Source organism: Salvia miltiorrhiza, unplaced genomic scaffold (genome assembly GCF_028751815.1).
Source record: "Salvia miltiorrhiza cultivar Shanhuang (shh) unplaced genomic scaffold, IMPLAD_Smil_shh original_scaffold_471, whole genome shotgun sequence".
NCBI classification, from domain to species: domain Eukaryota; kingdom Viridiplantae; phylum Streptophyta; class Magnoliopsida; order Lamiales; family Lamiaceae; genus Salvia; species Salvia miltiorrhiza.
Genome location: NW_026651557.1, coordinates 535,551 through 558,229, shown reverse-complemented (window position 1 = coordinate 558,229; position 22,679 = coordinate 535,551). Strand labels below are relative to the sequence as shown.

General features: G+C 37.8%; 2 protein-coding genes and 4 non-coding genes across 10 annotated transcripts; 1 reads left to right on the top strand and 5 right to left on the bottom strand.

Annotated features, from left to right (window-relative positions):
• Positions 1-7,599: 7,599 nt before the first annotated feature.
• Positions 7,600-7,699, bottom strand: LOC131004964 (small nucleolar RNA R64/Z200 family). Its single transcript, XR_009095181.1, has one exon. It is a non-coding gene; the product is annotated as a small nucleolar RNA R64/Z200 family (small nucleolar RNA).
• A 49-nt stretch (positions 7,700-7,748) lies between these two features.
• LOC131004963 (small nucleolar RNA U54) lies at positions 7,749-7,835 on the bottom strand. Its single transcript, XR_009095180.1, has one exon. It is a non-coding gene; the product is annotated as a small nucleolar RNA U54 (small nucleolar RNA).
• Positions 7,836-7,901: 66 nt separating this feature from the next.
• On the bottom strand, positions 7,902-7,978 carry LOC131004961 (small nucleolar RNA SNORD18). Its single transcript, XR_009095178.1, has one exon. It is a non-coding gene; the product is annotated as a small nucleolar RNA SNORD18 (small nucleolar RNA).
• Positions 7,979-8,070: 92 nt separating this feature from the next.
• On the bottom strand, positions 8,071-8,152 carry LOC131004962 (small nucleolar RNA Z199). Its single transcript, XR_009095179.1, has one exon. It is a non-coding gene; the product is annotated as a small nucleolar RNA Z199 (small nucleolar RNA).
• A 2,459-nt stretch (positions 8,153-10,611) lies between these two features.
• On the bottom strand, positions 10,612-13,539 carry LOC131004945 (thaumatin-like protein). Its single transcript, XM_057931720.1, has 2 exons — positions 13,383-13,539; positions 10,612-11,474 (listed from the first exon to the last, which is right to left on the bottom strand). Exons 1-2 carry the CDS (start codon positions 13,432-13,434, stop codon positions 10,750-10,752), a joined length of 777 nt encoding a protein of 258 aa, XP_057787703.1. The 5' UTR covers positions 13,435-13,539; the 3' UTR covers positions 10,612-10,749.
• A 4,172-nt stretch (positions 13,540-17,711) lies between these two features.
• LOC131004948 (pentatricopeptide repeat-containing protein At5g39680-like) lies at positions 17,712-21,415 on the top strand. 5 transcript variants are annotated; one of them, XM_057931725.1, is made up of 3 exons: positions 17,712-20,331; positions 20,406-20,521; positions 20,868-21,415. In XM_057931725.1, the coding sequence occupies exon 1, from the start codon at positions 18,018-18,020 to the stop codon at positions 20,058-20,060; it is 2,043 nt and encodes a 680-aa protein (XP_057787708.1). In that variant the 5' UTR covers positions 17,712-18,017; the 3' UTR covers positions 20,061-20,331; positions 20,406-20,521; positions 20,868-21,415. The 5 variants fall into 5 exon arrangements, with proteins under 5 accessions (XP_057787708.1, XP_057787707.1, XP_057787705.1 ...); XM_057931724.1 differs by having other exon boundaries at positions 20,784-21,415; XM_057931722.1 differs by having other exon boundaries at positions 20,769-21,415.
• The last annotated feature ends 1,264 nt before the right edge of the window (positions 21,416-22,679 follow it).

Genomic DNA, 22,679 nt, shown 5'->3' with positions numbered 1-22,679 from the left:
TTAACATTTTCGACAGTTGAGCCATAATTCGTGAAATAAAAACCATTTGGATGTAATCCAAAGTCTTTTCACGTGGTTTCCCATGCTCATAGTTAGACTAGAGGAGCAGAGACTCAGAGCTATCACATTTTTCAGAACAGGCCAGATGTTTCAGAGCTGGCAATTTTGAAGTTGGCAATTCGTCCAACATTTTCATAATAAGATACGATCGTAGGTAATCACAATGACAACACTCCTTCTAGCATCTACCGGACAAATCACGTTTTACTAACTTACAATCATGTTGCAACAAAACTCAAATTCTTTGCACAAACAAGAAACACATATCAACAGTAAAACAATAATAACCACCATTCATTCACAAACCCGAAATTCGCATCGAAAACCATCTACTCTTCCACAAATTCATAAAAATTAGCAAGATTTGAGACCAAAAACTAAGCATAGACAGACTAATCTCGCCCAATTGAAAGCATAAACACAATAAAACACCCCCCCCACACTTAAAGCATGCCATGTCCTCAGGGCACAAAAAGAAATAAGAAGAGTTAAGAAAAATGTCCCTGATTATCGGCATTGAGAAACTGAAGCATCGTGCGAGGTGGTGAAGAGGGGAATTCACGGTCTATGGCAGAGTGGAGAGTGCCACGCTGAATCGGTCAGTGCTGACAGAGCAGCGCGGAGAAGGGCAGCGGGGAAAAATGCGGTGCGGAGAAGTGCAGCGGGGAAAAATGCAGCGCGGACGGCTGAATGAGAATTGCAGCGCTGAAAACAAGACATGCTCACCATGCATCAAAGTATCCGCAAAGCAACCGAAACTTAGGAAAGACACAAAACAACAACAGAAAACAAAGAAAACACACGAAAAACAAAAACTAAAAACAAACCAACGGTGGGTTGCCTCCCACCAAGCGCTAGAGTTAGAGTCTCCAGCCCGACTTCAGATCTGACCCTTAGTGAGGATCGTGCAGAGTGTGAGACTCCACCACCATGGACGAGCTCTGGTGCTCGTAATATGGCTTCACTCGGTGGCCGTTCACTCTGAAGCTCTCATTCGTGTTTTCATTGAATAGTTCAACGGCACCATGCTCGAACACCTCCTTGAGTAAAAATGGACCGCTCCACCTAGATTTCAGCTTACCCGGGAATAACTTCAGTCGAGAATTGAACAAAAGCACCTTCATTCCAGGGCAAAGCTTCTTGTGACAAATGCGGCGGTCATGTAGTCGCTTCACTTTATCCTTGTAGATCCTTGCATTCTCGTACGCCTCGTTGCGTAGCTCATCTAACTCCTCCATTTGCAGCGTGCGCTGCTTCACAGCAGAGTCCAAGTCATAGCTGGCAGCCTTGATCGCCCAATAAGCTTTGTGCTCAATCTCCACCGGCAGATGGCAGGCCTTGCCATAGACGAGACGGTATGGACTCATCCCAAGCACGCCTTTGAAGGCAGTTCTGTACGCCCAGAGAGCATCATTCAACTTTACGGACCAATCCTTGCGCGAAGGCTGCACCGTTTTCTCCAAAATTCCCTTGATCTGCCGATTGCTCGTCTCGGCTTGTCCAGAGGTCTGTGGGTGGTATGGTGTTTCAACCTTGTGCGTGATCCCATTCTTCTTCATGAGCTTTGCAAACAACTTGTTGCAGAAGTGTTTGCCTCCATCGCTAATGATAGCTCTAGGAAATCCGAATCTAGAAAGAATGTTCTCTTGCACAAACTTAAGCACCACATTAGCATCACATGTCCGCGTGGGAATAGCCTCGACCCATTTGGACACGTAATCTACAGCAAGTAAAATATATTGAAACCCATGCGAAGTAGGAAATGGCCCCATGAAATCAATGCCCCATACATCAAAAATTTCGACAATTAAAATGCTTTGGAGAGGCATCTCATTCCTGCGGCCGATATTCCCTACTCTCTGGCACCGATCACATGCAAGAGTGAAAGTGTGTGCATCTTTGAAAATGGAAGGCCAAAACAAACATGATTGAAGAATTTTATGTGCTGTTTTCTGCCCCCCAAAGTGTCCACTACAATGATCTTCATGGCACATTTTTAACACTTGTTGTTGATTCTCTGCCGGCACACACCGTCGGATGACATCGTCCTTTCCAAGCTTGAAGAGGTAAGGAATCTCCCAATAATAATGCCTGCACTGAGCTAAAAATCTCTTTCTCTCCTGCGACGTCAGCTCCGGCCGTAGAATACCACAAGCTAAGTAATTGACAATATCTGCATACCAGGGCTCGGCGCTCGACGGGGCTGCACTGAGCAGCGCTGAGTTTGTCAAGGCTGGCAGAGGTGATCTCGGTGGAACTGGCCAGAGGGAAGCTGGCTGCTCTGGAGTCGGCAAAGCAGAGCTCGGCAGAGCTGGCCAGAGGGAAGCTGGCTGCTCTGGAGTCGGCAGAGCTGGCCAGAGGGAAGCTGGCTGCTCTGGAGTCTGCAGAGCAGAGCACGGCAGAGCTGTACTTGTCAAAGGTGAATGCATATGCATGCTCAAAAGGAAAAGATTCAGGGATGCAATTAAGACTCGAGTCTATCAGATTATTATCCAAACGGGAAAGGTGGTCAGCTACGTGATTCTCACTCCCTTTCCTATCCCTGATCTCTACATCAAACTCTTGTAACAGTAAGACCCAACGGATTAAACGAGCTTTAGCTTGAGGTTTGGTCATCAAATATCGAAGCGCGGCATGGTCACTATGGACAATGACCTTAGACCCAATGATGTATGCTCGAAATTTATCTATGGCAAAGACCACAGCAAGCATCTCTTTTTCAGTAGTGGTGTAATTTACTTGTGCACTATTCAGAGTTAAACTAGCATAGTAAATCACACGTAACATCTTATCCACACGCTGACCTAGCACCGCTCCTACAGCAGAGTTAGACGCATCACACATGATCTCAAAGGGCAATGACCAATCAGGCGCAATCACAACCGGGGCAGAGCTCAACTTAAGTTTCAATGTTTCAAAGGCATGCATGCAAGAGTCATCGAAATTAAAAGGAACATCCTGAGCTAGCAGTTTGCATAGAGGTTGGCTAATTTTAGAGAAATCTTTAATGAAACGCCGGTAAAAACCGGCGTGACCTAAGAAACTCCTAATCCCTTTGACATCAATAGGGGGTGGCAACTTTTGGATTACCTCCACCTTGGCTCTGTCGACCTCTAGTCCATGCTTAGACACCACATGACCCAAGACAATCCCGCTAGTAACCATGAAATGACTCTTTTCCCAACTCAAGGTTAGGCCACTTTCAATACACCTTTGCAACACTACATCAATCTTTTCCATCTTGAGCTGTTGAACTTCTCGCATGATCGAAGCCAATTGCTGCTGCATCTCGAACTGATTTGTCATGGCACTAGCCTCCACTCTCCGTCCACGGACTGACTTCTGTTGGGAGCTTTCGGCCAAGGTCTTGAAAATCTCTTTCAGATCTGCCGCAGTCTTTCGAGCTATGTTTCATCCTGCCGTGCTGTCCACCATAAATTGGGCAGTTTGCACTAACCCATCGTAGAAGAACTGCATCAACATAACATTAGTGAATTGATGTTGAGGGCATTGACGGAGGAGTTCTTCATATCTCTCCCAAGCTTCATGCAAAGGCTCATCCGCTCCTTGGGTGAACTCCATTATTTTTGTTCTCAGCTCCTGTGTTTTGTGGCTTGGGTAGTATTTCAGCATGAACTTTTCACAAGCATCTCCCCACGTAGTGATAGAGTTGGGCGGCAGAGAGAGCATCCACGTCCTGGCCCGGTCTTTAAGTGCATAGGGGAAGCACTTGAGCTTGAGTTGGTCCTCCGTGAGGCTAAGCAGAGGAATCGTTTGCACTTGTGTGCAAAAATCTCGGATGAATTGAAGAGCATCCTCGCTTGGCATCCCGTGGAACACCGGCAGCAAATTCGAGTCGTTGGGTTTGAGATTATAGTTTCTCACAGCAGTGGGGAGCACGATTGCCGACGTGTTGGTATCTCCAATCACTGGCCTGGTAAAGTCTCCCATGTACTCCATGTTTTGGGCCATCTCCTTCTTTTCTTCGTTTAAATTCTGCTCAGGGTTGAAATTGGCGGAGGTGGCCTCTTCCTCCTTAGCTTGTTTTGCCGTTTCTGTCGTGTGCTCTGTATCGGCAGAGCTGGCGTCCTCTTTCGTTGGCTGCTCTGAAGGCTCAGAGTCAGAGTTGGCTTCCTCCTCTACTATAGATTCCTCTGGAACGTCAGTATCAGAATCAGAACCAGAGTAGAAATCGTCAGTTCTGTCACGTGCTTCTCCGTCAGAGCTGGAGTTAGAACTGTCTGCTCTGTCGTTACCGAACACTCCTTTGCAGCTATTCTTCCTGAAAATCCCTTCGCTCGTACTATACAAAGGAGACACCAATTTGCCTTTAAGACTACGGCGTCCCTGCATGCACAACACTGAACAAACGGATTAAACGCACCGAGTGGAAGAAACGTAAAAACAAAATCGAGAAAAAAATGGAAATTAAATAAAGCAAGTAAAAACGACACAACTAAAACGCCTAAAACTTTCCCCGGCAACGGCGCCAAAATTTGACTCAACCTAAACACCTCTAGATTGACTTGCAATAGAACAAGGGCATCCTAGCAGTGATAAGCTAACCCAAGTCGATCTCACAAGGAAAGTCTTAAAGGGCTTCTAGTAGTATCGTAGGAAAAACAATAAAGAAAGCAGTAAAGATATTGATTATTAAACTAAAACTTAGAATTAAAAAACTTAATTAAAAACCGAATTATAAAACTAAGCTAGGCGAATTGAACTATTAAACCATAGGCAAGATTTTAAAGAACTTAAATTAAACCTACTTATGAAATTAAATACTTGTAAATTTAAAGACTTCTAATCTAGGCATAAACTAAAGTGCATAATTTAAATTGCATAATTAAAAAGAAAACATAAACATGATTAAACGAAAATAAATTGAATTGAAATACGAAATACCGTAACGTCTTGAACGTGTAATTGTGTCACTCAATCACAATCCAAGAATAAACTAAAAACTGAATTGAAATCTAACTTAAAGCAATGAATTTGAAAACTATGAAAAACTATGAAAGCAAGTAAATTCCTAAGCTTCGGAGCAATGCAGCGCTGGATGCTTCTTCACGGCCGAACTCCAAAAATTAGGGCAAGGGATTGATTTTTTACAATGAAAAGTATGGCCCTATTTATAGACTTCAAATCCTTCTGGATCACCATGAAAGTTGCCATGCAAAGTAGAACTCTAAAGGCAATAGAATCGTGCAAAATAAGGCAACTCTCCAGCTATGACGCGCGCCCCGGAAATAATCTCCTCACTGGCCGAATTCGGGACTCTCGCCAGCGGAATGGCTTCAGCTCTGGCTTTCGCCAGATGAATGGTGATTCCTCTGGCTTCTCGATTCCGCTGTAATGGACTTCTATCTCCTCTGCTCTGACTCTTGACTCCTCTGGTGATGACTTGGCTACATTGGCTTCTTGATTTCGCTGACTCCAGAGAAATGGTGATTTCTCTGGCGTTTGATTCCTCTGGCATAGCGATTCCTCTGACACTTATGTTTCCAGTAGCGAAGTGATTTCTCTGGCGATTCCTCGCTCGCTTCGATTCCTCTGGCATTTCCGCGCTCGCCTCAATTCCTCTGGCATTTCCGCGCTCGCCTCGATTCCTCTGGCATTTCCTCATTTCGCTGCTCTGGCTCTCCGCTCTAGCTTTCTCATTTCTCTGGCTTGAGCGGATTTCGCTGGCGACTTCTGGAGCGCACTCCTCTGCTCTGAAGCGGGCTTCTCTACTCTGGCACGGGCCTTCATAGAGAAGTTCAGCTCTGCATAACAAAGTGTGCCTAAAAACACCATTCTTACCCCCAAAATCTCCAAAATCGCACTCTTCCATCTATAAGACCTAAATCTCCTGAAAAACATAAAACAAACCATAAAACGCACCAATTTCCAGAAGATTTAACTTAAAATATGCGCATGTAAACCCCCAAAATTAGAACAATTAGGCAAATCAGTGACTTAATGCAGGGGGTATTTGGTATTTGAGGGGGGGATTTGCTTAGGTTTAGTAAACAGCGCGGACCCTGACTATAGGGTCCTATACGCGATAGGGGCCCCAACGTTGGGGGTATTTGGTACTTAACCCAAAATAATAAGATTAATTCCTTATTTACTTTGATGGATTAAAATTTTAAAATATTCCAAAGTTCAAACTGACTTTATTCTCATGTAAAGATCAGTAAAGTAAACACCCACATAGCGTATATTTATGAAATTTCTTCTCCTCCAAAAATGCCCTCTAGAATTTACCCTTTTTCCCTCTTTTGCATTGCGGACGACAGCGGTGCAACCATTTCCCAGAAGGGGAGAGGCGTGCTACAGCCATTTTTTGGGTTGCTGTTTTGCAATAACGAATCCAGATTTTGGAACAACTGTGTTGCTGATCTAAATTTATCAATCTTTGTCTTAACTTGTCTACCACAATTGTATGTATACATTTTCAAGTGTTATATTATAATATTAATAATTAAAAATATTTGTATGATTGTATTGTATCTTAATTTTTTTTTTGTATTATAATATTGTATCTCAATGAGTGAGTAAAAAGGACTAACAAAAGTTAAATTTGAATTAAAAAAAAATGTTAATATGTATGTTAATATTAATATTACCTAAAAAGGAAAATATTAATTCTAAAATATCTCAGACTTTCAATCATATTATCCTAACAATTACACATTCTTTCAATTTTATTTCAATCTAACCACCATTAAATTTTTATTAACTCCGTGAAATAAGTTTACATACGTCATTGTAGATGAATTAATTATTTTTATTTGCAATATATCATTAGCATAATGAAAAATAAGTAATGATTCTTCATTTGCAGACCATGATCCATGAATACTAGAATGTCGTAGAAATCTCCATAGAGTATTAGAATGTCGTAGAAATCTTCATTTGGGGACCATGAATAAGTAATGATTCTTAATTTGCATTCCATTATTATTGGACTATTTTTCTTTGTGATATATCATTAATATTGGCATATTATTATTTTTTGTAATATTTTCCTTTCTAGGTATCCTATTAATATTAACATATTTTTATTTTTGATAATAATTTTAAACTATAAACTTTTTCTTTTAGGTGACGAGGCAGTAAATTGTAAATTATTATTGATTCATTAATTGAACTTATTCTTTTAGTTGTATTGACCAACATAATGAGTAACACAACTTCTTTAGTCATATTAAATTATCAACAAGCGTTTATAATTTCGTAATCGTTAATTAGAACGTTCAACTTTTTTCCACAATCCTCAATATAAACTATGTTCATAAATTGTGGAATTGGGGCACAAATCAAAAAAAAATTCAGAACAACAAACACAATAAATTAAACACACTAGCTTTAAATTTTTAAATTAAATCTAAATCACTTTTGTGTTTTGAAATAAAAAAATTATTTATTACCAACCGGACAGAATTTCAACATTTGGAAATAATTGTTTCATGGCGAATAAAAAACAATAAGCCGATACCTAATCAATTTAAACTCTTTTTTTGAGGAAAAATAACTCGACCGGCTAATTACTAAATTCTGCTCAGGAATCATGAAATACTCTTCTCATAGATTATAGTATATAATCTCTGAAGTCTGACATGTGAATTTATTTCATAAATCATCACAGCAAGATAAAAGAATAGCAAAATGCAAAAATAAGAAAACCACGTAAAAAAAGGAGCAGCTCTCATACTAGAAAAAGATTTTCTACATGATAATTATCAGAATAGCGTATATCGCCTAAAAATTAGGCAGATAATCACAGAGCCAGTGAAAAAATAAACAATTTTGCAGAAATAAAAATGTAAAATTTATGTAATGATAAGATAAAAGAGGAGATCAGAGGTTTGGAAAGGGTATCAGTCAGGGTTAGTTCAGAAACACGGACCAAATAATGTAATCATCATTTCTCCTCCACAATTTCAAAAAAAAGGGAGGGGGGGGGGAAGAAAAAAACAAAGTTGGAAAATAGGGAAATAAATCCAAGTGAATTAGGGGAAGAGAAATCATCAGAGACTTAAATACTAGGAATCATGGGAAATATTCCGATCATATTGTTGCAGTTATTTTTCTCATCAGATGATTTCGACAATGAAACACGCACGCATCAATTAAAAAAAAATACGAAAAGAACTGAATAAATCTGAGAAATAGATAAAATTATGGCAGAAGAGGAAGAGATGAGAGAATAGGCGGAGCTGAAAGCGAAGAAGATGAGGTTGAAGTTAGAAGTCAGCTGAATATATAGGGAAATGAGTGGGAGAGGGAGAGAATTGTTTCAAACCCTAAAATGTGTGGGATTTAAAAGGGCTTTGTTTTGATGGGCTAGCCCATTAAGATTTTTAGTCCGTAAAGCTGCATATGTGTTAATTGGAAAAACAATAAAAATTAAGACGCTTAGTAAATTTAATCATATATTTTTAAAGCTTGTTTGCTGATTAGGTGTGTTACGTGTAGGGATGGCAATCTACCCGCGGGTAGGGGATATCCGCGAAAACCCGAACCCATTAGGGTGGGTTTGGATACCATTTGATATCCACGGATAGTTTCGTGGTTGCAATTCACTATCCATTTAGTTCGTGGGTATGGGTTTGGATACTTACTATCCATACCCGCGAAACCCGTTTACCCGCGAAAAATACCCTGCCAATTACCCGTCAATTACCCGTCAAATATCCACAAAAAATTCTATAAAATATGGGCTTTGAATATATATTTTGAGATTATGAGCTAGCATTTTATATCTTAAAATAGGCCCAGACAATAAGGCCCAAAGTCTAATATTTAGCTAAACTTAAACCCCGATTCCCCTACGCCCCTAACACAGCCGTTCAGTCCCCTGACTCCCCTTCAGTCGTTTCTTCCCTAGCCCTCCTCGCGAAGTCGCTGACCTCTGACCTCCTCCCTCCTCCCTCTTCTCAACTCCATCCTCTCAACTCTCAAATTTATTGTAAATTTATATTTAAATTCTATTTCGTGGGTACTCGGCGAATAGTGGGTATCCGGCGGATAGCGGGTGACGGATACCTGTCAGATAGCGGGTTCGCGGATACCCGACGGGTAGCGGGTATCCGCGGGTAGCGGGTTTGGATACCATTTGATATCCATGGATAGTTTCGTGGTTAGCAACCACTATCCATTTAGTTTGTGGGTATGGGTATGGATAGTCACTATCCATACCCGTCGTACCCGATTGCCATCCCTAGTTACGTGTAATTTTGCTATCAAGATGCCTTTAACGAGCAATATTATGTTTATTTTGATATATTAAAAAAACTGCAAGGGGTGAGAATTAACACGTGTAATTTTTTTTATGTTGTTGAGTGTGATACAAAATTGTTTACATTTGAAAAATAGATATTCCCTCCGTCTACGAAAAAGAGTCTCATTTGGGGTCGGCACGAGTTTTAATAAAATTGTTAAAGTAGGTGTAAGTGGAATAAAGATACAATATGTAGGGATAGTATTAGTACAAAAAATTAGAATAAAAGTACAATTTTAATTCCAATGCTCATTTCAACGCTTTCGTGAATTTGGGGAGCAAGAAGGATGTGGATTTCTTTCTTGATGTTTGGTTGTGTGTGATCTGGAGCATTTGGAAGATTCGAAACAATTGTATCTTCAATCAAGAAAGTTGGAATAAAGAAAGAATGATGGCAGAGATTAAGGCGAGATTGTGGGTTTGGCGTTCGGAATTGAATCAATCAACGCAGGAGCAAGATTTTCGAAGATGGTTTTCTGTTGTTAGAGGTTTGGACTGCTAAAGGTTGGGTTCCAGCTGCTGATCCTGCTCAAGAAATTCCTACGTTCTTTTGCTTCTGTTCCAGCTGAGGGTTGGAGATTGGGCAATCTGATTTTGGTGTTCCTGTGTGGTGTTGGTCTGGTGGGACTTTATTTTCTTTTGTCCTTTCCCTTGTTTTTTCACTTCTGTTCTGTATACTTGGTACCTCTGGTACCTGGTGACCCGTTCCGGTCTTTTCCTGAATGAAATCTCTTTTCTCTGATAAAAAAAAAAGTATCAGTCTGCGGCACACATTAAGTAATCAGTTCAAAACTGATTCTTCAACTGATACTTCAGTTGGTATCTTCAGTCTTCAGTCTTCAATCCTTCGTCCTTCACTCTTCAGAACCGCATACTAAACTAGAAACGAACTCTAACACTTGAGTTCAAAACAGTTCTAGTCTATTACAATTAAGACCTATGAGTTTTGGTATCATCAAAATAAGGATTAGGATATTCCACAAGGTTCTCAACAGAGTCCCATTTGGGGTTTGACACGAGTTTTAAGAAAATTGTTAAAGTAGGTGTAAGTGAAATAAAGATACAATTTGTAGGGATAGTATTAGTACAAAAAAGTAGAATAAAAGTACAATTTTAGTTAAAAAAAATGGAATAAATTAAATCATATAAAGTTGAAACTGAAGAAAAAATATATAAGAAAATGAACAAAATTGAAAGTTGAGACATAAATTAAATGTGGTACACTAAATCTCATTTGTTTCGTATATCTAAAATCTAGTATGAATTAAATAAATCTCATTCTGTTTGATACACTCTCTTTATTCCCATCAAATTACAACATAAAAAAAATCTCACAAATTCAACTAGAATATAATTTATTCAATTCTACACCAACAATCATTTCTTCCACTATTCCATCAAACTCCATGCATCAAACACCTCTAATCCACCGCGACGCCGCCGCCGCCAACCCCGCGGGGGCAGAAAGTCACGACATAATCATCCGACGGGCAGTTGACGAGCGGCGACGGCGCGTCGAAGGCGTAGCTAAAATACGCCGGGCACGCGCGCTTGAACAGCTTGGAGTACTCATTGGGCCTGCACGTCGCCGGAGTTCCATATTGATTCCGGCAACAGAACTGATCGAGATCGAAGGCCAAGCAGGCGCTCTTGCACGCCACCACCTCCCCTCTCCGGTTCCTCACCTGCAGTTCGTCCGGGCACGCCGCCTTCAGATCCGTCACGCAGCCCGCGATGCCACACTTGGCCTCGGAGGGCCGCGTCGCCACGGCCACGGGGAGGTTGTAGCCGTCGACGACGCTGACGTCGTAGAAGCTCGGCTTCCTCTTGTCGGCCTGCAGCGTGAACTCGACAAGGGTGGCCGGGGGGAGGCCGATGGAGCCGCCGCACTCGAGTTTGCCGGCGCAGTCGCCGGTTTCGCAGGCGGGTAGGTGGTTGGAGGCGTCGAAATTGCAGCCGGTTCGGGCCCAGATCCGGCCCGACCAGTCGCCCGGGGATTGGAATCTATGGGTGCGGCCCGGTGGGAGGAGGAAGCCGCCGGCGGCGAGGACGGGGTGGCCCTGGTTGGGGGCCGTCGCCGGCCATATGGGGAATGGGCATTTGTTGCTCACGTAGAAAGTGCATGCACTTGTTAATTGGACATGGCCTGCGAGGATTAAGTTGCAATAAATACCTCATTTAATTTGACGTAAAAATTAGAAATTGTACATTTAACTTGTAAAATAATTGTAATTAATATTTCACGTAATTGTTATTTTGTGATCATGTAAATACATTGTTTATAAGTTTCAAATGAGATTCCAACTCAATACTTTTTTTTAGAGCCAAATACTTCGTATGTATGTGAAGTACAAGCGATATTGTTAGTCAAAAAGCAACAATTGTCAAAAAGTTGCAGCTGCTTTATTTTGTCAAATAAAGGCAGCCCCAATTCTCCAACTTGGCGTGCACCTACCGCCACCAACCACCCTCATTTTGCCTATAAATAGAAGGCATGGCAGCAGCATTAGAATCACCCCATCACCCCAAAACCCCCAGAACAACACCAGAGAAGGGTGTGATATTAGAGAGAGAGAAATCTTGTGAGAGAAAACTTCAGTGTGGAAGTTATACACGAGTGATAAAAGTGAGTTGAGAGATAGCCTCTGCGTAGGCAGATACAAAATACAGTGTGGTATTTTTGTTGTACTCCTCCTTTTGAGATTCTCTAATATATTGGTGTGGGTCCGTGGACGTAGGCAGTTTGGCCGAACCACGTTAAAAATATCGGTGTCATTTTTCTTCTCGTTTCATATCGGTCGATATCCACAATATTGAGTCACACTTGATCCCGGACGGAATTAGTTGTGTCTAATTCCCCAACAACAATCCTGGGCGGAATTATTGGCGTCTATAATTCCCAACAGATATGTACGTAGTTTTTAAGTTAAATGAGATTTTTATTTGATCCACACACTAAACTACAAAATACGTTACTTTTATTATTATTATTATTATTATTATTATTATTATTATTATTATTATTATTATTATTATTATTATTATTTTCATATGTGATGTGCTAGCTGAATTTAGTTATACGAGATCACACAATGGTAATTTATCAAAAGATGGAAAACTAGTTAATTGTTTTTCTTTTTTAAATTATAACGCCCAACACCTCACATAAAAAAGAGTCTTCAGGTTTAAGTACCTCAATTTTGCCATTAGAGCAAAGCCTCGTCAGCAAAAACAAGTTAATTGTTAAAACACAATAGTTAGACTTTACTTTGGCCCCATCTTTTGGCCAAATTGAAAAAAAATATACGGATCTTTAAAATATGCGAAGAGAAAATTGCGATCTTTTTAAAGAAGTTGTGAATATGGCTCGTGACAAAATTTTCGGTGCTTAAAAGAAGACCCAATAAAACTATCTTTTATAAATATATATATATTTTCAACCTTTCGATAAAATGATTCTGCTATAAAATAATTCAGCTCATCTTTTTGACACCGAAAATTTTACATTGTGCTATACATATTTGCAATTTTTATAAATAATACCTTACGATATAAATGAATATTCCCAAAATTTCTAAATAAAAAAAAGGTATATCAAGTCACCAATCAAATTGATAAACTAATTAATCTTAACTCGATACCAATATACTGATATACATAACGTTTCATATATGAAACAATAAATAACTTGATTTTCCCTAATTAATTCTCTTAAGAAACGCTTAAAAAATTCCAATTATATACTCAGAATTTAGTTCTGATAAATGATTTCACGAACACTCGGAAAATTTTCACAACAACTTTAAAGTGTCATAAGTATATTATACACCCTAATTATTTATATTGATTGAGTCTTCATGATATTAATCACATTTATAGTTATAAAAATATATGTACAGGCGCGCATAGAAAAATAAAAAAGTCTCCAGTTTTTTCTATATATGTGTGTAAAAGATATACATATTTTTTAAATGAGGGATGAAGGACATATAAATAAATTAAACATAAATACCGCAATAACAATATAATTAGACGAGTAAGTGATTATAATTACCTGATGAGATGAAGAGGCAAACGAGGGCAATAAAGGAAGCTGACAATTTCATTTTTGTTGCAACTAAGCCGTCGGTTTAAGCTAAAATGCAGCTCACCTATATATATGCACACAAATATGCCAACAACTTTTGTGGATAATTATTTGATTCTAAGCCAAGTTTTGAGGTTGAAAATCTTCTACGACAAAGAAAGTCCAAGAATCTCTTTTTAATTATTTGCCTTGATTATTTGTAGTATAAATTAATTAATAATGTTATTGCAGTTAGAGAAGGCCGAGACGCATTAGGTGACAGGAAATCGACTTTGCTTTTAGGTTCGCAAATTACCTCATTAAGCCAAGTGTCTTTCTTCATTCCATCTGCCAACCATAACTTTTCACCTTAAACAGCAGATTTGTTTTTTTGTTTTAAATCACCCACACGCACACTAACCTTATTTTTTAATTACGTATACTAACTTCTTTGGTGATTTAAACTCGCTAGTAATTTAATTGTTAAATTGTTAATTGGCTAATGTTGCTCATTTTTATTACGTAGGTATAAAAATGTAATCTATTACAACTATATATATATGTGCACTTCAGTGAGATCATCAGTACAAATAAAGCAGTATATACTGATGAATAACGATATTAAAAAAATTGATAAACTTTTCGCTCCCTCCAGGATTCGAACTCAGGTAAAAAATTCCGTCCTCTAGATAAATATCAGTCATAAAATACATGAAATCAACAACCACAAATCAATCTAAAATCTCACCATCTCACCATATATAGAGGCATAAAATACATGAAATTAACACTAAAAAATCAATCTAAAATCTCACCATATATAAAAGCACAAGATACATGACATCAACACCCACAAATTAATCTAAAACATATATATTCTCGTATCGCTCAAATATTCCTTATGGATTATATATTAATTTACAAGACCGACCCTTGCATTGGGCCAACGGGCAAGGGCCTAGGGCCCCAAAATAAGTAAATAAAAATTCTAATGAGTCTATTTTATGAGTGGCAAGTGCTACAAATATGTTTGTCAGTTGAAATACAATTGTTTGGTGAAATTTTTGAATTTGTTAAAGTTTCAAATTGATTCCCTATTTACATATTGAAAATTATTTACTAGTTCAGTTACTATAGCTTGAGCATAAGGAATTTTTTAAAATTAAAATTGATAAAATGATGTTTGCATTCTAGTACTATGTCAAGAAAGATTATATATTAGCAATTTTATACACTGAATATGAGGTATTAGAAAATTAAAATTTGATCTTTAAAAAGTTATCAATGATTTTGCTACTTAACATGTTAGAATATCTAATTTATTTCTATAATTATTTAATTATTATTTTATGATTTATTGTATTTTATAATTATTGTTACAATTATACAGTTATCTCAAGTTTGCTACAAAATTCTTAAAGTTTTAAATAATTCTTCCACCTTCTTATATTTATGTTTAAATTTATATTTTGGGTGGTAAATTGTTAGTGAATGTTTCATTTCATCACAGTAATAATTAGTTCTCATAACTACGTTTTAAAAAAATTTAATTTTTATTATGAGTAAGAAAATATTGTACTATATTTTTTAAGAATACTTTAACCTAAGGCAATTTAACAATACTTTTTAGAACAGAAAAATAGAAGGCAATGTAATAGTCAATTTAACAATACTTTGTAGGACAGAAAAATAGAAGGCGATACTTTTTTTTATTAAGAGTAAGAAAATGTTTTTAATTTTAAATAGTCAATTTAACAATACTTTTTAGAATCGAAAAATAGAAAGCAATTTAATAATTACGCCAAAATGTTAAATCGAAATTAAAACATAAGGTTTTCTTTTTTTTTAAATGCCACCTAAAATATTTTTAAAATACCACCTAAAATATAAATCTATATACTATATAAAGAACCAGTTTAACACCATCTAATTTACCGTCATTTATCTAACAGAATATTCCTAAAATTAACGGCCGTATGTAAATATTTCTCTCTCTATTCAGTTTTTACACAACGCATTCTCCCCCTTTTACAATCCATAACTACCATGTTATTTAGATGAACAACCCACTACGCCAATTAGCAAATAAACTATAGCAACCCACTACTGAAAGTGATAACAAACTGCTATAACATCCAGATTTACAATTTATAAATATCAAATCACATTCATTTACCATTTCACACTTTTCTCTACACTTCTTTTCTGAAAAAAAAATTACACAATTCGAAGCAACCCACTGTTTAATGCTCTATAGGTATCAAAGATTGCTCCACTAAATCATCGGTGTTCTTAAGGAATTGCAACCGAAAAAACTCAAACACAAACTCACAGGATCACAACTTCTAAGCATTCAAAATTCGTGGATGGAGAAGGAGAATGAGAAGGAAAAAGGAACGTTTGAAGGCATAAATGAGTTACGTGTTAGCTGCTGCTTTTAAGGCCTCATGGAGGAGCCGAGATGGAGCTACAGGAGGCCGGAGAGACAGACTTCTGTGTGCCTGAGCAGTGCTGCGGCTGCTGTAGAAGGTAGGATGGTCCGTACGGCAATAAGTGATAGGCAAGAGAGACCAAGTGAAAGAGAGGCGGAGAGAGCGAGGAAAAAGGGTGATGTATCGTGTTGCGCTGCTGCCAAAGAAGGTGCGGCGGAGCTGTCCGTGCGGCGACGAGATGGCCGCAACAATTCTAAAAAATGGACACGAAAAAATAATAGCAGGGAAATAAGCGTGAAAAGTTAAGAAGGGGAGCGGCGCCGCCTACAATTTGGGCGTGAACAATGAGTCCAGATTAGGGATTCATTCTTTTATCGTATTTTATAATGGATTTAAATTAATTGCTAGACTTAATTTATTATTATATTCTTTAATTGTTGGGTTAAATTATTTTGTGATTCTTTATTTATCACTGTACTCTTTGTTTTTGGGCCAAATTAGTTCTTTAAATGAATTTGCTTTAAATTTATGTTTTCGTTCATACGTTTTGATGTATTTTATTTCGTTCATAAGGAGTATAATTTTTTTTACTTATTTATATAAAATTTAATATTTTTATAAGAGATGAAAGAAAAAAGAGAAAAAAATGGGGAGTAAATAGGATAGAGAAAAAAAATTGAAACTTTAAACACACATATATTATTCATTTTAAATTTATTTCTAATTTGGGATGTAGATTGAATGTTCTTTTATAAATAAAAAAACATATACAATATAAATATATCTATATCTATATATCTATATGTAATATAAACAAAGGAGTTTTTTACCTCCAAATTTTCTCTCTCCTCTCACTTCTTCCCTCCAAAATTTCATTCTTATTTTTTCTATTTTAATTTTATTCAAAAAAATCGTTAATTTCGATTTGTGAAAAAATATTCAATTCCAATGTTAAATTAAAAACTATTATTTTTACTTTAGAGTAATAAATAAATTTGAAATTAATAATTTATGATCGTTTAAAATGTCAAAATTAATTTTTGTTCGCTCTCATTTATCTCTAATTTGAATATCATACTATTTTTTCATTTGTTTCCATTTATTGGGGAATTTTTTTTAGTAAATGTCATTGTTTACCTTTCAAAAAAGTCTACATGGTTGTTTAATTATAATTATGCATATGAATTATTTATTTATTTATATAAACATATTTATTATTATATCTTCCTTTTTATACTATTCATATTTTTTCTGATCTTTAAATTTGTTTTGGGTTGTTTAAATATGAACTTTTAATAATAATGCAGTTTGAATTTTAAGATCTCAATATTGTAATATTAAATGACGACTATCAATTTTGTTATATTGATGGTTTAGTATTATTTGCTCAAAATGAGATTGACTTACATGATTTGTTTTATAATCTATAAATTTAATTATTATTATACAATACTCATTAAGTTGATAATATAATAATTATACATTATTTTAAATCAAATACTTATATTTAAATTGACACTCCCTCCGTCTACGATATTATTTCTACTTTGTGAACGGTACAAGTTTTAAAAAGTGGTGAATAGTAGTGAGTATTGTTGTTAGTGGAATTTGGGTCTCATTATTGTTGTGAATGAAGTTCATGGACCATACTGCTATAAATGGAAGTGAAAATAATATTGTGCACATACTAAAATAATAAAAGTGGAAGGATATCATGGACGGAGTGAGTATTATTTTTTTTATTATCGGTTAATCTAATTCATAAATAATGACACTTTGATATTCTTACATAATTTAAAATTTTAAAAATAAATAAATATATCGTGACCCGTGCATCGCACGGGAGGACGTACTAGTTAAATATAAAATGTGGAAAGAATAAGAAAAAACAGAGAAAGCGCGTTTTGGAGTGTTTGGGGCAGCTGCGAGGTTTAATTAATCCGGTCGCCTCCGCCACCCTCGCCTCTGCCCGCACAGCGCTGCCGCTGAGCGCTGCAAACAGCAGGCAGCCCGCAGCTGCACCTCGCTGCCTCCGCCCTCGCTCAGCCACAGCGAGCCTGCCGCCGCCCTCCGTCTCCGTCCGCAGCTTTTAAGCAGGTAAGCGAGACGGCAGACCTATAATTCTTTTGCAGCCCTAGATTAGATGCAAAAATAAAAGGAATATTTTTTATGGACATAAGAAAGCTTCTAAATGGACATAAGAAAGCTTCTAAAAGCATCGGCCGAAGCGAAAAACCTCAAATTCGGCAAAATCATCCACGCCCATCTCATTGTTATCAACCAGATTTCACGAAACCGCGTGATCGAGAAGAACTCGTTGATCAATCACTATTCAAAATGCGGTGATTTATTGAGTGCACGCGTACTGTTCGACAAAATGCGCAAGAGGAATGTCGTTTCTTGGGGTAGCATGATGTCCGGGTATTTGCAGCATGGATACGCTCAGGAAGTTGTGGAGCTGTGCAAGCACATGGTTAAAGTTGAAAAACTAAGCCCAAATAAGCACGTGCTGCCGATGGTTCTTTCCTCGTGTTCCAGCTGTGGATTGCTGGATGAAGGCGAGCAATGTCACGGGTATGCATTTAAGTCTGGCTTGATATTTCATCAATATGTTAAGAATGCACTTGTTTACCTGTATACGATGTGTTCTCATCTGAAAGCGGCAATGCGAGTTCTTGATTCGTCTCCAAGATTGGATCTTTGCACCTATAATATTTTGTTGAATGGGCTTTTGGCACAGGGGGATATGAACGAGGCGTCTTGTGTTTTGCGTAGGATGATTGAGGAATTGGAGTGGAGTAGGTGGGATGGCATTACTTGTGTTAATGTTTTCGGTGTTTGTGGCCATCTTAAGGATTTGATATTGGGAAGACAAGTTCATGGAAGATTGTTGAAGATTGGTTTGGATCATGATTTGTTCGTGGGTAGCGCCACAATAGATATGTATGGAAAATGTGGCGATGTTTCATCGATGAGAACTGTTTTTGATGCGTTGAGAGCAAGAAATGAGGTCACATGGACAGCTGCTCTAACTGCTTATTCGCAGAATGAATGGTTTGAAGAAGCGCTTAAGCTGTTTCTAGAAATGGACCGTGAAAATGTTGTACCAAATGAATACACATTTGCTGTGCTTTTGAACTCATGTGCTGGTTTGTCGGCTCTTGGGTATGGCAGTTCATTACATGCACGCGTTGAGAAGGTGGGGTTGAAGCATGACACTGTTGTTGGTAATGCTTTAATTTACATGGCTTCAAAATGTGGGCTCATTGATGATGCACATAGTTTGTTTGAGAGCATGTTAGATCGTGATGTCATATCATGGAATTTGATGATAACTGGTTACTCATGTCACGGGCTTGGCATGGAAGCCCTTGGTGTGTTTCAACAGATGTTGAGTGAAGGGAAGCAACCGAGTTATGTAACTTTTGTCGGGGTGCTCTCTGCTTGTAGCTTGTTGGGGCGAGTTGATGAAGGTTTCTATTATCTGAATCATATGATGAGAGAATACAGCATTGAACCCGGGTTAGAGCACTACACCTGCATTGTTGGGCTTCTTGGTAGGGCACGTAGGCTAGATGAGGCGGAGAAGTTCATTAGATCAAATCCAATAAGACAGGATGTTATTGCTTGGAGAACCTTGCTCAATGCTTGTCTCGTTCATCAGAACTATGGTTTAGGAAAGAAAGTTGCGGATATACTGCTGGAGATCGGCCCAGATGATGCTGGCACGTGTATCCTGATGTCGAATATGCACGCCAGAGCCAAGAGATGGGATAAAGCGTCTGCTGTGAGAAAATTGATGAGAGAAAGGAACATAAAAAAAGAGCCTGGTTTGAGCTGGATAGAAATTAGAAATGATACACATGTCTTTGTCTCGGGTGATACGAATAATGTGGAGTCTGTTCAAATTCGTGAGAAGGTGAAGAAATTGTTGGCTGAGATTAGAACTCTGGGTTATGTTCCAGATATTGTCACGGAGCTGCACGACGTGGAGGAGGAACAGAAAGAGGATTGGCTCAGTTATCACAGTGAGAAACTGGCCATAGCATATGCGCTCATGAAATCACCTCCCGGGGCACCCATTCGTGTCATGAAGAACCTTAGAATGTGCGATGATTGCCACTCTGCAGCTAAATACATCTCAAAGTTCACGAATAGAACCATAATTGTAAGAGATGCAAACCGGTTTCATCGTTTCAGAGAAGGTTTATGCTCGTGTGCTGACTACTGGTAAACAAAGTCCATCTAATTCATATGGTTGGAGATTAAGGGGGACTTGGTCTACTATAGGCCTTTTTTATACTATAGTCCTTTTTTATCCTGCCATGTCCCGGTGGAAGATGTGGATTCCTTAGTTGTTTGGAAGCAGCTTTCGCAAGTAATGAAATCCTCGTCCCACTACATCCTCGCCCCACCTTCAAGACTCTGGCAGGCTAAGGTCAGGTGATGGAAGAAGAAAACATAGCAATAAAATTGAGAAAATCATGAACGATTGGCTGGAAAGAGTGAGTGACCTTCCTGACACGATCCGATTGTTTATTTTTCGTGAGAGATCATTAATGATTCTTGTTGGATTTAGGTTTCAGAGGACGAAGCCAATCATCATTGATCACGGGCTGTATATGACCAAGAAGACTGATGTGATTTGGATCACACAGAGGAGAAGTGCGCCAACTGCTTTCAAGCTCTTTACAGGTGTGTACCAATCCATTGAATCCGACTTCCGATTATGTGATTGTACTTGTTCTTTGTGTGTGCAAGTGTTGCTTGTTTTGGTCTGAAAGAGCTTTTGGAATCTGGTGAAGATGCTTCAGTTTTTTTTCGTTCTTTGTGTGTTCAAGTGTTGCTTGTTTTGCTATCTGTTCTTGGATTCGTTTTGGTATTAGCTGGTTTATGAATTGAATTGGTCGTACATGGTTGATTATGTTGTTTGGTTCAGCAGTCTTCTGCATTTCAGGAAGGATTCCTTTGAGCTATTTATCGATCACCTTGAGTGTAGGGTCAAATTTTTGGTTTCCAACTACATTCTTCCCATGAACAGATGGCATGCGCGGCATCTTTGCATTTGGCAGCGGTAGATGGATTTTATTTTTGAACAGATTTTTAGATGCTATGCCTCGTTTTACAAAGGGGTCTGCTGCTGCTTACGATTGAGTGATTCGACGGTAGACTTCAAATTTTGATGCTGGTCTAGCCATGTCAAGAATTTCCTTTTAAGCATGAGATACAAGTTGAGGTCTATGTCGTGGATTATGAAGTTTGAGATGGTTAGTAATTATGCCTTTTTCACTGATGCGTTAAGAGTGGCATTCTTATCGTTTTTCTTGGGTATTTCTGCTTTGCCAGTTTTTACCTTTTTGTGGTCGTCTATTGCTTTGTAGCTTTGCATTCATTTTTGTTTTTCTGTTGTAATAGACGAGTACTCTTTTTCCTTTATTGGTGTTTTTCCCACGAGGTTTTCGGTTAATGAGACTCCGGCCCTTAGTTAGCGTCTATGTGCTTTCAAGGGTTTATTAGATTACTTTTTCTTTATAAAATTTTTCTATTTCAACTTCTTTTTCATGAAAACCTAAATATAGAGGTTTAGTATCTTTCTGTGTTGGTTTTGTTTTCTTTCCAAAACTGCATTTTCTTGAATTATCAGTTTACGGAAAGGAGAGATTATATGATTATGGATATTGAAACTGAGTTTTGAATGTTATGAATCTTATGTAATAATCTCTTAGTCATATTGTATTACCAATTAAAGATCTAGCATAAGTTCATCAAGGTACTAATTATTTGTCTCTGGTTATTCTTATTCTTGCCATGCTCAGCCTTTGCATCAATTATTTTTTTAGATTACTTCAATCAATTGATGTTTATGCCTATTTTGGCTGATTCTTTTCTCGAATGTTAGTTCTATATACTCCCCCCGTTCCACGAAGCATGACACAGTTTCCTTTTTGATCTGTCCCACGAAGCATGACACATTTTTAAAAATGGCAAAAAATTTATCCTTTATTCACATTTTCACTTTTTCAGCTACCACACTTAACACACAAAATATCAATTTCTTAATTCCCGTGCCGAAAAGAACTGTCATGCTTCATGGGACGGAGGGAGTATTTTCTAGTGTGATTTTTTTTTTTGAAGTTATAAGTTACAGGAGGTATCTGAATACAATCAATAATGCAACCCGTACGCAGACGGGACCTCAACACCGCACATGACACAACGGTGGGAAAATATCACCGCACGCAGGCGAGCTGCACGAAGGCGAGAACGCCTTGCGTGTGGGACCAGCAAACAATCAAACAAACAATAGTACATCATCACCTTAAAGTAGGAAAGTATCGCCGTCAAGCGAGATCGAACCCAAGACTTCTCACAAAGGAGAGTCTTTGGGTGTCTCAACTTTGTCACTAGAGCAAGGCCTCACCGGCTAGTGTGATTTCAACTATAATATTTCAATGTTCAATTAAATTAACAATGAAAGTGTCAACCAAGTTTTTATTCATTTTTTTTTAAATGTGAATATACATCAATGTTACATTCAATTAAATAAAGCGTCATAAAATATATATAAAAAAAAGGCCATCTATAACTAATTGGTTTAATGTGGTTAATGTCTGTTATTATGCATCATTAAATGATGTATATATATAGCATTTAATTAATCTAAGTTCATGGGTTACTTGTTGAGCACTTGAGCTTCTCCACTATCTATTTAAACCGTCGACTTTTATGGTGCAGCGCATTGCTACAACAATTGGGTCATTTAATACTCTTCATTGTGCGGTCTCAAAAAAAAAATACTCTTCATTTTGCAAAATAAATAAATAAATAAAATCATTTCTCTACCCGTATAAAA